The following is a 17,302-nucleotide window of genomic DNA, read 5'->3' as shown; positions in this document are numbered from 1 at the left end:
CCCCCGCGGGGGGCCGGCGGGGGGGGGGGGGGGGGGGCGATGCATGCGAGCCCGCCCAGCGGGGGCTCTCGGGCCGGTGTGCACCCTCAGAGCCAGTCTGGAAAGGCGTGTGCACGGGTGCCGTAAGGGTCCGGGAGGGGAGGGTGCACCTGGGTGAGGGTAGCAGTGCCCGTGGGGGTGGGCAGGTTTGATTTGCCCCGGTAACGTGTTTAACGTCTCCCTAGGCGTTTGCACCCTTGGGTGTTATGCAGGTGCAAAAGCGTGGCTTTGCGTGTGTGCCTGCCACATGCTGGGATGTCTGTACCCAAAGGGAGGTGATTTGTGCTTGTGCACATACACGTTCGCATCCAGGTTGGCAACTGTCTGGCTGGTGGGAGCGATCCCAATCCTGCCTTGGATCTCCAGAGCAGGTGCTAGACTCTAACCTGTTCTTTGGCACAGAGCAAGTTAAGATGTTTAAGTTTGCATTTTATAGCATCCCCAGATAATGAGAGAGAACGAATGCTCTAGGATGGAATAGGAAGAGAAGAAATTTTCTTTTTTTGAGGAAGGAGGAGGCATTGCTTCCCTTTACCACTGATAGGAGTGCTGGAAAGTTGATTTCCCTCTGTGTCCGTGTTCCCCCCCCCGGATATTCTAGCTCATTTATCTTGCTCTGTGCCATAAGCGATTCCCTCCGCAATCAAGAACTTCAGAAGGATATTAAATTAAAGCTGCGTGCGTTTCTGAGAAGGATAGCAGAGGCAGGAGAGGGCCTGGCAGCCACGGGGACACAAAGGCTCTGGGTATCACAGGACAAGCCACGAAAGGCTCTAGTATCTAGACCTTTTTGGCTTTCATCTTGGGGTGGGGGCAGGCAGCAGGCTGCAATATTAGTTCTACAGCAGGCGTATGCATGTGTTGGGTTCAGAGTCGTTCCCCCCCTGCCCCGTATTTATAGCCTTGGAGATCCTGTTTGGTTTTCCTTCTTTCTGACCAGTGGGTTTGCAATGTGTAGGGGCTGGGCAGACCTGGTAAGCCTTTCTCCTACAGGGCGTAGTTTGTAAAATCCAACCCAGTCCACGTGGATTGTAGGCAGACCTGTGGGGAATGCAGAGATAGACGAGTTTCAGTGCAGCCAGTCATCAGGAAAATTTCTCCAGCTATGTGTGGCCTGGAGAAGTGCCAGGCCAGCCGGAGGCCTGGCTGAAAAGGCACGTACGGAAGGGTGGAGGTTGCTTATGGGAAGGTGCTGCACATAGGAGGGGCAAACTGAAAATGAATTAGATATGTATCAAATCCAGAGGTACTTGCCGCTGCCAGACAGGTGTTCTAGCTAATGGAGCTGGGCTAGGCCAGGAAGTGTTAAATCGTTTGCGAAGAGGGCGTTATCTGGCAGTTTAAGCAGAGGACTGGAGTTAGGGCGGGTGTTTCTCCCCAGTTATGGGAGGGAGAGAGAAGTTACTCGCTAGCTCAAGGGACAGAGACTGAAGGCCAGGAGTTATGGTTGTAAAAGACCGCTACTTTTCATCTTGATTCAGTTCTCCAAGTAGCCCTATGTATAGTTGCATCGGCATAAGTGAGAGGGAAATCCTGGTGAGGTGAGGGAAAGGAACACATAGGGGCACAACCTGCCTTTGATGTTGAGAGAAGTATCTGTGGGACCTTGGATGAAGTTTGCAGGAGTCACTCTGTGTCTCAGTTTCCCTTGCTGCGCGGTGACAGTGGTTCTCATTTTGAAAGCAGGTTGTACTCAATGTTTGGGAAGGCCTTTGAGCACCTCAGTTCAAAGAGCAAGTATAATGTGGCATGTTGCGCGGAGCAAGGATATTTGCACCCACTTGTAAAGGTCTAGTTATTTGCCTATAAGCAAGACTAGCCTGTGGCTATGTTGGTGGGAACGAAACAAAGAAGCTGTCTTTTTCTCTGTGATACGTACTCTCTAGTCTCATTTCTGTCCAAGAGTTTGTGCACTGAAACAAGGCTCATAGCATGTTATCAGCCCTGGTTTTGTTTTCCCACACTGCTCCCACCTCGGAGCGTACGCACAGGACCTGCTCTAAATGCCTGGGCATTTAGAGTAGTTCTCCAAGGAGCTACTTGGTTTGAGACAAACCACGTGGAACGTCACCATGGTGGGCCTGGATGGACACGTCCCGTGCTTCCTTCTACCACCATGCCAAGGCATGGCAGACCAGACTGCCTGTTTTTTCTGCAGCCATCTGCTCCCACAAGGAGGGTGTGAGAAGGCCCTGTGTGGCCTGCCTCCTTGGCTGGGCTCTCGGGTGTGCTAATCCTCGGTTAGCAGAGCTGGGGAGTCCGGCTGGGAAACGGGAAGCTACAACTACGCCCCATAGTCATGACTTGGTAAGTCTGCTAGACATTAGTTCACGTGATCATTATTTCTCCCCAGAGGTCTGCAGCCACCTGAGTGTCGCTAAGGATCAGCACGTATCACTCTGCTCCCACTCAAAAATGGCCTGGTTGGAGCTGTCACGTGCAAACTGTTTCTTGCTGTTTTGCCAAAGCACCACGGGTGTTTTTAGGTATGCCAGGAGAAGCCATGGCTGTGTATTGTAAAGCAGTAGAGCACTGTATGGGTTAATTTCTCCCATTTTCCCTGTTCCTTGGGAGCATGGTGTTGTTGGGTTTTGTACTTGGCTGCTATGGTCTTTGTCAACAGGGTAAATCAAAGCAGCCTCTGTGCACCTTTATTATGAAGGTATAGAAATTTTAAAAGGTTCAGGTAGGCACTGACAGAGGAGAAGGCGATGGAGAAACTGGCTCATGTACGTCGGCAAACTGTAGGTAGATTTACGTCATCTCCTTTCCCAGGAGCAGAAGTAATAACGCATGATGCAGGGGGATGCGAACTGTTTGGCATGGTGTTAAAATTCCATCTCAGCTTCCTTTCGGGAGATCTGTGGGGATCAGGTCAGCTCTCAAGTGCAGCAGCTTTGTGGGCAAGAATAATTAGCCACTCCAGACTTCAGCCACGATGCCTGGCAAAGCAAGGGGGGGAAAACCCATATTGGTGACCCAGTTTTATTTATCAGGGTAGGGCTGCTGTTTTTGCAAAGACAGGAATGCAGAGACCTTGGCCTGCTAGTGGGAACTATGTATACAGTTTTCTAGCTTCCAGGTATGAAGAGGTGGGTGATGAGCCTGAGCTAGGGAACACTTGGGAAGATAGGTACGTTCAGACATTTGTCAACTAGTTAGCATCCATCTTTGCTGGTCAGAAACAGGCTGGTAGGTTTAATGATACTAAGCACAAGGCAGGCAGGTGGGTACTGGCTCTGAAGGGGACGATACACACACCTGTGCACACAGACACACTGAATAAGGGTTTTCTTAGACCAGGTTCCGAGGTCCTTTTAGCGGAGTAACAGTCCCTTTACCTCTTTGCTCTAGCTTCCTCATCTGTCGAAACGAGTTAGTAAAACTGGTATGCCTTGCCAGAAGTGGACTCAAGCTGCAGGCTTGAGAATCCATTTGGTTTCATGGTTTTGGTTTCCTAGATCTTTCTCTAGATTGATTCAGACTTGGATTATAGAGCACCAGGACCTGGTGGTTTGCTTGAAAAGATTGTTGAGTTCAGTGTTATAAAAAGACTTGGAAGAGGTACAACTAAAAGGTGTCATTGCAACTACTCCAGCCTGGAGTACTTCCCATCTCCAAACTGCTCTGTCTCCTGCAAAAATGGCAGGTGGCTGAGCCCTGCAGAGATGCAGAGTTGCTTGGATCCTGCTCCTTGGATCCTGCCTCCAAAATTTGTTGGCGATGTACTTGGTTTTGCTGGGGTCGTTTAGCCTGGCATGTTCTTACCCAGGGTGCTCATCTCCTGATGCAGAAACCACTCCTGATTGTACTCTTGAGCTGAGCAGACTGCTTCTCACAGAGCAGGCTAGTGTGTGTGAAGCCTAGGGAACGCTTGCATTCACCCCCCTTTAGGGAAAAACTTTTATACCCTGCAAATGGAAGGGATTGCAGAGGTCCTCAGACTAGGCTGGATGAGCTGCTTAATAGTGTGATTAGTGTGGTGAAGCTTGGTGGCTAAATATGATGCATCAGTTCTGTGTTATGAGTTCCTAGGAGCCTTTGCACATGCGTACAGTATATGGCATGGGGTCTGTGTGGGAGAACCTGCTTCTCTCTCACAGGAGGGGAAGGCAGATTATAGTCAGAGAAAGGGCAAGTGTTGAGGCAGATGCTTTGGTAGTAGCATTCAGCTGTCTCTGGTACTGTCTATAAGAAGCATTAGGGACACAAGTCATCTTCCGGGACCATAGACAATTATGAGGTGAAGGCAGGAGGAATGCCAAGGAGCAAGAAATACTGCCTGCATGAGATGCCATCAGCATCCTGATCTGCTGGGGTCCCGGGAAGCCGAGCCATTTGGCTAGAGTGTTCTGGGAGTGGGAGCCACAGAATCTCAAAGATGCACTCATTGCCCTTCCGTTGCAGTAAGCTGACAAACATTATGCATCAGCCAGAGGCCTTTCTCTGTACAGAGATGTGCCTGAAATACCCAGCAAGGATTTTTGGATTGGGTTCTTTCCATCTGATGTTGCTACCATTTTTTCTTTCGCCACCTGATTCCTCCCCCCTGCATCGCGGAGGCTTTCCTTTTCACTCCTGTGCTCCTTGGGCACATTCTCCTGTCCTCTCTGGACACATTCTCTCTCCTACTCTTACCTATTCCAGCCTCGCATCCCCCTCTCTGCTCTGAATGCTGTATCCCTCTTTCTCTGATTTTTGCACTGGGAGAATTCCTCCCCAGATCCCAGCTGGCTGAATGTTATGCAGAGCAAAGGCCAAAGAGCTTGACCTGATTTAACTAATTTGGTTTTAGCACTGGTTTGGATTTTGAGGGAGCAATTTCCCCTGGCAGCATAAACCAGATCCTCTCTGTGTCCAGGCCTCATTGCTACCCTAGAAGGGCAGCGCCAGTACGTGTCTCTTTCTGCCTGGAAATCCCAAACACCATTTTTAGAAAGCCCTTTCATTTTATTTATTTTCCGTTCCTGGCAGAGACAGTGTCTGCGGATGGCGAACCAGCAAGGAGCTGAGCGCTGCTTGCCTATTACCTCAGGTTTAAAGTGTCTCTTCCTATCAAATGCAAAGCAGAAGAAAGCAGAGCTTTCATGCATTCTTTTTTTTCCCCTCTGCCATCCGTTCTAAATTTATTTCCATGCCTTGCCGGTTTCAATCTGCATTTCCTGACCCTCTCACATCTCCAGTCACAGCCTGTGCTCCGAGCCTTCCTTTTGAGCTTGGAGTGAGTCAGGGGGAATCACAGCTCTGGGCTTGGGAGGATATGATGGGGTTAAAGTGAAAGGCTTGGTTTTAACAGTATAATGTGTAACCCCATAATGACTTTAAATATTGATTATTTGAAGGCCATTAGTGCTTATTGTTAAAGAAAAGTCGATACTTTTTAAGCCTCGTGAACCATTTGTCTCCTGTTAAAGGACATATCAAATTTAGCAGCATGCAGTGCAAATCCCCTAATACCCTGCTCGCAAGCCTCCAGCTGGCATATTAGGGGGAAAAAAAAAGAGGGTGGGGGAAAGAATATGCAGTAACACAGAACTGCTCTCTGCAAGGTAAGGTTGTCCTTAAGGCTTATCAGATGTAATTGCCAAGGGCTAAATTCGCATTCTCAGAGTATGAAACTGTATTTCAGCCCTTACTCTGAGAGGTGGAAGAAGAGGAGGAAGGAAATAAATGGGGGGGTTGAAGGCTGATACGTACCTGAGAAAGGATGCAAGGATTGGTGTTTTGGTGCACGTCTGTCTAAAAGCACAGTAGCCTTTGTTAAGGTCTCTGGGGCTTTTTACTCTGGGGTTGCCAGTTCATTTCCGAGCTTGCCTGGAAGCAATTGGCTGTATCTGTACTAGGCAGCCTGGGAGGGCTTCCCAGCTCTGTGCCAGGACACAACCTGGTCATCCTCCCTCCCTCCTGTGCCAGGTTTCCATGCCAAGGATCAGGCAGATGGGCTGGAAGGGAGCAGTGGCAGGCTTCAACAGGTTCCCCGCCTGGACGGTCAGGAGGCTGGGTTTGCGGGACAGCAGAAAGCGTCTGTCCTTTGTGGTAATGCAGGCGGTGTGAATCACTGCTCCTCGGGGGCTCTGCAGCATGAGCTAGGGAGTATCAGTGTGCTTGCAGGGAGAAGAGTCCCTTGCACCCAAGTATCTGTGAGCATACCTGCTTTCTTTTTAAGTTACCTACTGCTGGGGACTGACGCTGAGCGTTAGGGGGATGGCAGGAGAGGTGCAATGACTCCTTGTTTGGCCGTATGCAGCCTCCCTTCTCTGACTTCAGGCCACAGACTCCACGGGTGCAACGGTGCCAGTTGCGGGACCTTTGGTTGGTCCTGTTTATCTGGCCTCACCCAGCAGCTTTGCCCTATGTGCATGTTTGGTGAAGAGCTCCAGTGTTGCTGAGAGAATGACGCTGGGGTGTCCGTGTGGTCTGCTGTGTCAGGCAGGCATGATGACAGCATGTGTAAATGTGTCTCCCTGAATTTTCTAAACCTTTGGACTCGTCCCCAGCATGTGTTGTGTGTGTAACATAAGCAGCGACTGACCTCTCACGTTCGAAGTCGCTCCGTGTGCTTCCTGTCTCCCTGAATTTTCTAAACCTTTGGACTCGTCCCCAGCATGTGTTGTGTGTGTAACATAAGCAGCGACTGACCTCTCACGTTCGAAGTCGCTCCTGATGTGTTTCTTATAGCCCCTCTTACAACTACCTCCAGCCCCTTCCGAGCCACTGCGGGCTGCTGTGCTCAGCCGTGTGCGTGGCAGCGCGATCAGGTCCCGCAGCAATTGCTTTGTCCCACCATCCCCCCTTCCCCAGCCGGGGCACCACTCACTGGCCAGTCTGAAGAATGAGTTGATCCCTGGCCCCGAAAGGCAGGGGAGCTGCACAGCTCTGATGAGAGGACAGAGGGAATGAAGTGCAGGGTCTTGAGCAGATGTGAGTTCCTTAGGGGTCAAAGTTAGGCCCTGTAGTGCAACATTAAAGCATAAAAATAGCCTCTGATTAACATTGAGCTGCCACCAAAAGGGACAACCTTTTATTTTCCAGTGTCCAGTCCTGATCCCCATCAAACAGTATGCTTTCTGGGCACAGATTGTCTCTTCTTGGCCAAAATCAAGAAGCTCTCTTTGTTTTTAGCATTTCCTTCTGAACTCTCTGTGTGCAGCCTGCACCTGGGGCTTCTGTGCATTGTTACCTCGCGTACAGGATCCCCTTTTCTGCATTTGTAAAAGGCAGGGAGGGCACGGCCACCGCTTGCCTGGCCATGGAATGGTTAAAAGCGACTTGATTTCCTAAATTGCTTCTTATAAAACGAACAGCACGTCTGCCAGGCTCGTCTCCCCATGATTACAGCTAATTACGATCGAACGGACACCTCCTAGCCCCCGTCATGCCGCTTTAATTGTCCGTTATTCATCTGCAGGCTGTCCGGGGTGGCAAAGCACTTGGCAGCCCAGCGACCGAGGCCTCGGCTAATTGTGAGGCCTCGGGGATTAGGGCAGGTGATTACACACTTCATGGTGTAATTACATAAGCATCGCTTGGCTGCTGCCCCGGCTCTGAGCCGAAGGTCACGCGCTGCGTTACCTGAGATTAATTGGAGCTGCCACTGAAGTGCGAGGTGCTGGCGGAGCGGTTATACGATTAGCATTAACATTTCAACAGCGACGGATCGATCTGTGGCTCTCCTCCAGACACAGCGAGCTGTGCAATTAGTTTAGAGGAGAGCTAGGGGAGGAAGGAGGAGGAAAGGAGAGACGGAGACAGCCAGGGGAAGGGGAGAAGGGGAGTAGAGACAGACGGGAAGGGGGGAGGCAGAGACAGGCAGATGGGCAAGGGGTAGGGAGAAGGAGGCATTTCGGAGGGGAATCTCAGCCCGTTCTGTGCTGCGGATCAGCGTGTGGCAGTGTTTTGTAGTGGCTGTTGCATAGAATGAGGATAAAACTATGCTGGGAAGATCTAGGGAAAGGACAGGAATCCTTTCCTTGCCCACCTCATCCCCAAAGAGTCCTTGTCTGGCTTTTCATGAGCCATGGTGGTAATCCATCCCCTGTGGGGATGTGTGGGATGGGGGCATGGATGGCTGGGATTCTTACATTATCCCACGCTCGCACGTCATCCCCCCACTGAAAGGGGGAGCATGGTTGGGCGTATGGTCTGTTTGTTGCAAAGTCACATGCACCTTCTTGCTCCCTTTCTCTTGCCCTCCAGTCTCTCCTGAAGCAGATTTTATAGGGAGATATTGTAAAATGAAAATAAACGGCACAGCACTTGGCTTTGCCTCTAGATGCCCCGGTGAAAGTAATAATGTTGTAAGTGGCCATCAAAAGGAATTAAGAGACACGCAGCCGGAAAGCAGAGATTTGCTTGCAGGCTCCCAGGGCAGATTTGACTAATGGAAGAGACTTTGGCTCTTATTCCCTTCCTGCTTCCCCCCACCCCGCAAGCAAGCAAGTGCTACCTGACTTGCATCCAGGCATTGTCCTCTTCTCCACCCCTCAAACCTGCCTCTTCCAGCTTACTTCCCACCTTGACATCTGCTCTACCCATTCTGGCCAGCATCACCCACCCCTTCTCCAGTAGTACTCCTTTCCACCGACCCCGTGGCACTTCCTGCTCACATCCCTTTCCCCATCTCTCCTGTCTGTGTCTTTCTCTGCCTCACTTACAGCTTTTCTCTCCAGAATTAAAGATCACCCTTTGTCCCAGCTAGGACAGTGATTTTTTATTTTTTTTTTTTTTTTTACAAGGCATGCCAGCGATGCCTTCAAATCTTCCCAAACCCACTCTCCAGCTCCCAAAATATGGAATGCCTTTTCAGTTGTAAGGTAGTTGAGATAGAAACCTAAGCTTGCTGAGGGGACAGGCAGATGCAGCATCTTCAGCGTTGCCTTTGCTAGCCCTGGGCGGCCAAAACCCCTTTGAACAGCCCAGCTGAAAGGCCACATATCAAGGTGGGAAGTATGTGGGACCTATGGAGTCCTGGCTGCTTTCTTCCCCTTCTGGTTCTGCTTCTTTTCTTTTTTTCTCTCCCTTTTAAAAGTTTTGCATATGGCTGACTAGGCATCTCTCTCTCAGAACAGCCTCTGGCACAGAATGCAGGTCATCTGCAGAAGGGATGTTCTTCCTGAGCCAGGGCCCTCTGGGCACTGTGGATGGAGCCTCCAGGTTTTCAACATGAATTTATTTTCTGATTTCTGCAGGGAGATATCCCACCCACCGCCTCTGCTTTCACCCCAGAATGCGCCCCATATTGCCCTGGGGCCCCACTTGAGACCTCCTTTCCTTGGGGTGCCTTCGGCTCTGTGCCAGACACCAGGTGAGCGCATGAGGAATGCTTGCGATCAGCCGGGGGAAGTGGGTAGAGCGAAGATGCAGGCTGTGACAAACTGTCCTTTAGCCAAACAGCCCAGACGCATTTTCTGTGTTTCCCCGTTACTGTTGTGCTGACTTCCACCCTTGTTTTGCAGTGATAGGAGCAGGCTGCCTTGGCTGCTCGCTCTTTTAATCCCCACCAGCCTCCCTGGTCCCCTGTTTCAGCAGCAGGCTGCGCTGCCTTGGGAGTGAGGGAATAGATGGGCTCTAGAACAGAAAGGCAGCTCTCAGCTGCCCTTTCCTGCTCAGTTAGCCCTCTGGGGAGCTGGCCCTGAGTTAGCAAAGAGTCAATGCTGAGATTAATAACCTCATATTATTGTTCTCCCTGTCCCCAGGTTACGGGTTCCTACAGCCGGCACAAGCGGAGATGTTTGCACGGCAGCAAGAGATGCTACGAAAGCAAAACCTGGCAAGGTAAAGAGTGTAGAGGGCTAGCCTGCCTGGGCTTGGGTTGGATTTTTCCTTCCCTTTCCTAGCAGTAGGGGTGCTGTGTTGGATGAGCTGTGCACAGGTGACAGAGCGGTGTCCATGTGAGACCAATGGAAACAACGTGCGGGTGTGGAGGCGACACCTTGATCCCGCAAGCTCTGGTTCAGCATGGCTGGGGGTTAGCAAGTTACTCGCAGAGCCCCCCCCACGACGTTCCCTCTCTGCCTCTCCCAATTTAGGTTGGAGATGTCGGCCGAGATCATCCGCCAGAAGGAGCTGGAGAATCTCCACAGGCAAAGGCTAATGGCTGGTGACCCGCTGAGCCTCCATCCCGGCTTGCCCCCAGACCACCCGGCCCTGCGCAACGTGCACGACATCCCCGAGGGCCACCCGCTGCGGGAGGAGCTCTCCCGGAGGAACGCCATGCTGGTCCTGAGGCACAACAACACTCCCCTGCTCTCCCTCAACCCCAGCGTCCCCAGCAGTGCCACGCCGCCCAAGGAGCAGCCCCGGCGGGGCAGCCGGAAATCGGCACACCACCGCGCTGAGCCGCAGGGGCTGAGCGAGGCCAAGGAGCTGGCGGAGCCCCGGGCGCGGGATGGGGTGCCAGACTGTAACGATGAGGAGATGAAGGACTCTGAGAGCGACGCGGATGTGAGCGACGAGAAGCCGGAGAGCCTGAAGGCTGAGAGCAGCAGCTCAGCCACTGAGCTTAAGGAGTGCAAAGAGACGGGCAAAGTCTGCGAAGGGGCCAAGGAGCTGGGTGAAGCGGCTGCTGGCCAAAATGCTCCCTGCAGCTCCTCGAGCGCCGAGTCCCCCAGCCATTTGCTTGGCCCAGGCATCAACAAAAATGAGGTGAAATATCTCCCGCCAGCCTCCATCCCACCGCCTCAGCCGCTGCCCTTTGGATTCCCTTACACGATGAGCCCGTACTTCCATGCAGGTGAGTGCATGGGGGCCTGTCGCTGAGTTACTGGCTGGAGCAGTGACATGTTTTGCAGCATGCTAAAAGTGGGACTCTTCCCCCTTCCTGTTCTGCAGTGTGGTTGTAGTTCTTTTTTCTCTGCAGGGAACCAAGCACCTTCTTTTAATTAGTATGAAGGACTCCATTTGCAGTGAAGCAAATCAAGGGTCATAAAGAGGGCCAGCAGGGACAAAGTGACTCCCAAGCACATGAGGAGGGAGATCGCAATATGATGGACTAAGGGATCTTGCAATTGCTTGGGCTTTTTTTGGAAGCCATGTTTCAGGACAGACGCCAGTAAACTTATAGGGGGCTTCAGGGAGAGGCAACAAAAATTATTAATGGCTGCAAAAATTAAAGGGACAGAAGTATTGTATCTGGAGGGGTGGCCTGAAGGGCTGTAAAGACTGTTGGGCTGTGCTCATGTCATTTCCAAGCAGTGGAGATTGGAGGGGCCAGGCTGGAGAGAAACACCCAGATACAGCAGGACAAAGGAACAGGAGAGCTTCCCAGGGTGACTTGGATCTGCCCTGCGTGGGCAGAGGCCGCAGGCTGGTAGCGAGGCTGAGGCTGTTCTGCAGGGAGAGGTGCAGATGGCACTGGGGATGTGCAGGGCTGGAGGGTGGCTGGCTGGTTCCCACGCGGTCGATTCTCCCTCTGCGCATTGCCGTGGTTCGAGGAGAGGGAAATGAAGGATTAAGGCTGCAGCATTTTCCTCCCTGCCGAGTGTCGTATCTGGGACATTTCCAGGGTAGTGTGTGAGACAGCACCTTTGGGATGGGGTGTCAAGAGTTCCCCAGCAGTGACGTACATCCTGGCTGCCCCATGGCCTTGGAGGTGTCGGAGTTACCACTGCTGTGCCCCTTTTCCAGGGCAGAGGTAGATGGGCTCTTTTCCCTGCCTGTGGTGTATTTCTCAGTCTCACAGGCACTGGTATAGCTGGATTGGTGCCTGTTGGATGGGACAGGCAGGCGGGGAAGTCCTTGCCAGCTCTCTGGTCCCCAGCGGCGCGGTCCCTTGGGCTATGGAGATGGGCAGCAAAGGCAGGCACAGCTGGAGCCAGAAGGGAGCAGGGAGTACAGGTGGTACAAAGTGGGGTTTCAAAGCCTGGTAGCTGGTCTGCCCCAGGGGTCTGCTGTGGGCAGAGCAGGGTGGCAGCCCCGCTGGCTTAGCCAAGAGCCAAAAATCTGCCTCAGCTAATTACTTGGCTGAGCAATTAGCAGGAGGTAGTAAGACCTCCTGCCACGTGGAGGAGGGAGAAGGGGGGGCGGCCTAGCATGTGGGTTGCTGTTGCTGAGGCTGCCTGTTTTCTATGCAAAGAGCTGCCGCGGTTGTGAACGCGGCTGCCCATCGCTCATTAGAGCTGCCTTCCAACCAGGAAGGAGGAAGCGATTTTTCTGTGACAGGCAGGTGGCCAACATGATAAATATTCCTGCTGCCTGGGGCTGCTGAGGCTTCGTGGCAGGAGCCTTTTTCTCCTGGCCATTAAAAAGGGAAACACACGGCTCTGTGGTGCTCATCGCTTGTGTGAGGCTCTGCAGGGAGGCCTGGATTGTAGATGCGTTTCCTCCCTCCCCCAGCAATGCGCAAGTGACTGTAATAGGCCATTTATTATTATCACTTCAAATTTATATCACGATTGTGTCTTGAGGCCTCGGCAAAGATCAGAGCTGTGTTTCACTGCCCAGTTTCCAGGCACTTCTGGTTTGTGGAGCCTGTTCCAGAGCTATAGGTCTTTTCCTGAGGGCTCTCTTGCTTTCGGCTAGCTTCACGTTGTCCTGGCTGTTAATATTGCCTGTTTGCGGGACAGCAGCACTGAGTTTAGGCCCTGTTGTGTTAGGCACCGTACAACTCTATAGCAAAAGCTCTCGCCTGAAACAGCCTTGAGAAGACAGGGCATCTTGTTCGATGCAGCACAGCAGGTCGATGGGGGAGCTGGGAGTTCAGCAACTGAAATATTGAGGGCTATATTGATCCAAATGCTGCAGGGATCGTGGGGTGTGCTGGGGTAACGTGTGTCAATGAAAAATGTGTTACTTTGGCCCTTGGGGAACACAAACTACCTGAAGACAGACAGACAGAACTGCACCCACCTCTCCCCTGGTGCCAGATAATTTCCGTAATCCTTTTTTGCGCAAGGACTGCTCTTTCGGCCTGGCACAACAGCAATTTTGTGCTGTACACCGGAGGCTGGTATTATAAAGTAACCAGCTAAACAAAGCAGGTAACACGGCAGGCTGAAAGGAAGAGCCAGAGGGAAGAGAAGAGAGAAGTGGCTGGCTGAAAATGACCACTGAGTTTCAGGCAGTTCCTCTGGTCTTTCAGCAAGGGGAGGCTCCTCCTTTGGAGGCAGAGAGCTGTTTTCTGTCCCTACTGGGAAGAATATCGATGAGGCAGCCAGAGCTGGGTCGATTCCCTGAGCTGCCTTCTGGGGATCTGGCGGCTGCTCGATGACCTCATCTCGTCAAGGTTTCAGCAGCTTTGCTCCCCTCCTCCTCCCGCCGCCCTCCTCCAGCCCCGTCCTTTGGAAAAGGTGAAGGATGGAGTGTGCAGGAGGCTAAAATCCTTCTATCGATCTGTAGTCTGGAGAGCAATTAACGCAAGCCTTCCAGTGCCGCTCCATGACCCGAGCCCTCTCCGGTGTGCGGGAAGGAGGGGGTGCATGCACAGGGGAGGAATGGGAGAGGGGTTAGAGAGTGGTAGCAAAACTGATTAAACCCGTAGGTGGGCTGACTCCAAGTGGGTTTGCTTTGTGCACTGGTCTCCCAGTTGGCACCTGGAATTGTCTCCTTTGATGCCAGGAGCAAAAACTTGCATGTCTCCGTGCAGCAGAGACAGCCCCATTGCAGCCTGGCTGCTGGATTTGCAGCAGAGTTTTCCCTTACTGGGATGGCCAGAAGGGTTGCTCTCCCTGACCCGTTCAGCCTTTGGCTTCTCTTCTGAAGCAGCTGGATATCAGGAGGAGGGAGGGAAATTATAAATGGGTTGCGGCATGGGTGGTGAGGGCTTTTACGTGGACACCTGTCTACAAGACGCTGGCCTGGGACGATGGATTCTTTTCAGTCCCTACACGCTGGGCCCCATCTGGTGAAATGCTCTGTAATCCATTACCAGTCTCTCGGACCATCATTTATCATAGAGCAAGACAGAGGAGGCCTGGCAGGGAATAGATGCTGCCCTTTATGCATCCTCGCAGTCCAGCAGGATCCAGTGACATGTCATTATTATAATAGAAGGCGCGTCCCTTCTAGCCACTTGGCACCTATTTGTTATCATTCTCCAAACTGCCAGAGCAGTGGCGAGCGGGTGCAGCCATGCACAGAGATGGAGCAGACGGTGCAGTGTCTTCCCGAGGAGCGACGGAAGGACAGGAGCCCTCCTGCTCTAGGGACTTTAAAATTAGAAAGGGCCAGTGACTGGATGCAGCGTGCCGAGGGCTGGTCCTGTACTAGTTGCAAATTAGATACACAGTGAGGCCAAAGGGACCACTGTAATCAGCTATTGTGTCCTCCTACAGAAGTCCTTCCTGGGGTTATTCCTGCATCTGGGGACTTCAGACCGGTGACAGAGCTGAGGTGGGAGCAAAAGGGCAGCGGGGGACGCCTGAACACCGGGCTCCACAACCCTGACTTCAGGGGTACACAGAATGACGACCGAGTCTTTGGAGCTACTAGGGCTGAGCTCTTCTGCAGTCACCGTGAGATTTTGGGCTTTTCTGCAGGGGACAGGGGTGTTTTGCCACTAGCTTCAGTGGAAATGGGTTTCCATGCTCTAGCTTTTAAGAACCCAAAGTATTGGTATTTACCTTCCCCCTCCCAAGAATATTTCCACCAGTCAGTCCCTGTTTCCCTGGTATAAATGGGAAGGGAAAACAAACTCTCCGAGATAAATATTTTGGCTGTATTATATTTCTCTGTGTGTGGGTACGTGGAAAATACTTCTTGTTCCCATACAGCAGGCCTGTCTTGCCTTTACTTTTGGACACAGCAGGCTTACTGTGTGTGCATCTGTGTGCATCCTGACCTCTCCCTTCCTTTCTTCTGGGGGCATGAAGAGACAAAGGAAAGAAAACCACGGAGGAGAAAGGCTTCTGTAGGAGAAGCAGTTGCTAGCCCAGCTCTGCTGGCGATGTCTGTAACCCTGCAAATGATCCCGCATTCGGTGCGCTTCCAGGATCGCAAGCATGCGTGCAGGAGAGAGACCGTAGGGAAGCCTTGAACCTTTCCCCTCATCCCTGCCAGTTGTGAATGCAGCATTTGGGCTAAATCTCTGCCCACGCTGGTGGGGACCTGGGGAGCAGGCGTGACTGGCAGGGACTGACCAGCCTCTCTCCGTGCAGGCTGAGGTTAAACCCTGAGGATGGGTCTGGCTGGCTGGCGACTGGAGAATTCATTCCCGAGCACTGTGTTGCTGCAATTCAATCCTTGGCTTGCTTTCGGAATAAGGAAGTACCTAATTTTAAAGCAGTTGGCTGTTACAGTCAGATCACCTCAGAGACGCTTGCTCTGGCTGCAGATGGAGGTGTTTCGCCCGAGCATTGACTGTGCCTGGAATAATTGAGTTCAATTTCGCTTCCTCTATTTACCAAGCTGGAGCCACTCTTCCAAAAAGGAGAAAGAGAACTACCCCCCGCCCCGAGAAAGAAAAACCCTCCCCTGAAACGGCAAAAAAAAAAAGCCTCAGCCGTTTGGGCGTTTTGTGAATTTTAACATAAGCAGCTGTGAGTTTGTCTCCTGGAAAATGGAATGCAATAGGAATGAGAATGAGGGCTCGTGTCCATCTGTCTGTCTGTCTGGTAGCTGGGGGTGGCGAGGGGAAGGAAAGTGCTTGCTGGCTCTTTGGCAGTGGTCTCTGCCTCCACTTCCCGCGCTGACAGGCGTCTAGTTCGCAGGAAAGCTGGTCGTTTTCTCTGCAGCTGTTACCAGACACACAGAAGTATTTGAAGCTTTTTCTAGCTGGAAGAAGAAGGGGTGTGAAGAGAGTGAGGAGCTGCCTGGCCTCCAGCGGGGCACAGGGTGGCGAGGCGGGAGCAATGAGCTCTCCACGCTCGGTGCGTCACGGCCAGGCAGAGCTGTCCCGGGGAGCATCTTGCAAGCCTGGTACTTACGCTGGAGGGGAGAGGCCCCTGTGCCTGCAAGAAGGAAAGATTGGCGTAGAGACTAAGGATGTGAAGAGGGTGTGAAAGGTCTGGTTATTGCCCACAGCGGGCACCCTGAGGCTGGTAAGAAGCGCTGGCAAGGAGGCCGGTGTACCGAGTCCCCGAGGCATGGGGAGAGAGAGGGACAGCCCCGTCCCTACTCCAGAGGGACAGGTAGAGCTGGCAGCGGCAGCAGGCTTTGGAGGGCTCCTGTCTCTCCCCACGGCTCCAGCCAAGACGTTCTGGCACTGGAGTTGGCTCTCATCTGTTTGCACTGGCCCGTGCGTTTAAGGAGAGACGCGGACTCGTCCCCGTTTGCTAGGGGCGTTTGCGAGCAGTGGCTGGCCCTCTCTCCACGGGAGGCTGATCGTCCTTGTATAATTGCTGCGCTGGGAGACGCACATCGACTACCCAGTGCTGTGCAGGGGGGTGTGGGCTGCAGACAGGGCACTCACTGCTGTCTCCTTCCCCAAGAGGAGGCGGCGCAGCGGGAGGGGAAGTGGTGGGGCAGCTACAGGAACGGTGCGGAGGGTGAGGCTGGGAAGGGAAGCAGGAAGCTGGGAGCGGAAATGTAGTGGAAATGATTACATAGCGTCTGCCTGCTGCTTGTGCAGACTGCTGTTGTTCTAAAAGCATCTTATTGGCATGATAACTTCCTCTATAAATCCTGTCCTTTTCCTGTTACCTTGGACCGTGCTGGTGGCTTTGCCAACTAGCTAGTGGAGACTCGGCGTGTGGCTTTGCTGTTTGCTCTTTCTGCGCCTCTTTCTCTGCCTCTTGCCTCTGACCTGGTGCGTTCCCCCGGGGAACCGGCCACTCCTCATTCTCCGGGCTTGTGCTCCCCACCATGGTTTTGTTGCACCCCACTTGCAGAAGCGCTATCCGACCTGCTGTGGACAGGAGCAAAGGAGCCGCAGCAAGGGGTTACGTCCATGGTGCTGATCAAATGCCTCAGGAAAAAACCTTAAGCCTACAGAACAGATAATTCTGTCATGATAGACCCCTGGGAGAAATACTTTTTCTGGCAATTTGTTGCTTCGTGCTCTGAAGCGTAACAGTTTATACCCCTCATGAACTCCTCTACCCACTATAATCATGGATGTTCACATCCCTATAAATTCTGTTCATCTCTTGGTCTAAATGATATCATGCAGCAGTGAGTTCCACAGCTTTACAATGACTTTTTCTGGCAATTTGTTGCTTCGTGCTCTGAAGCGTAACAGTTTATACCCCTCATGAACTCCTCTACCCACTATAATCATGGATGTTCACATCCCTATAAATTCTGTTCATCTCTTGGTCTAAATGATATCATGCAGCAGTGAGTTCCACAGGTTAACAATGCCCTCTTTTTTTTTTTTTCTTTCGTCTCT

The 17,302-nt window shown here is 52.3% G+C and overlaps 1 protein-coding gene across 1 annotated transcript in view; it reads left to right on the top strand.

Annotated features, from left to right (window-relative positions):
* SAMD11 (sterile alpha motif domain containing 11) overlaps positions 1–17,302 on the top strand; it is a 150,135-nt gene that overhangs the window by 104,207 nt on the left and 28,626 nt on the right. The window contains exons 8-11 of the mRNA XM_009274246.2: positions 4,901–4,931; positions 9,108–9,343; positions 9,735–9,813; positions 10,068–10,771. Coding sequence (XP_009272521.2) covers positions 4,901–4,931; positions 9,108–9,343; positions 9,735–9,813; positions 10,068–10,771 — 1,050 coding nt within the window. The remainder of the gene's footprint in view (positions 1–4,900; positions 4,932–9,107; positions 9,344–9,734; positions 9,814–10,067; positions 10,772–17,302) is intronic.

The sequence above is a fragment of the Aptenodytes forsteri genome, unplaced genomic scaffold (genome assembly GCF_000699145.1).
Source record: "Aptenodytes forsteri isolate BGI_AS27 unplaced genomic scaffold, ASM69914v1 Scaffold16, whole genome shotgun sequence".
NCBI classification, from domain to species: Eukaryota; Metazoa; Chordata; class Aves; order Sphenisciformes; family Spheniscidae; genus Aptenodytes; species Aptenodytes forsteri.
This window is presented reverse-complemented; position numbering and strand designations above follow the sequence as displayed.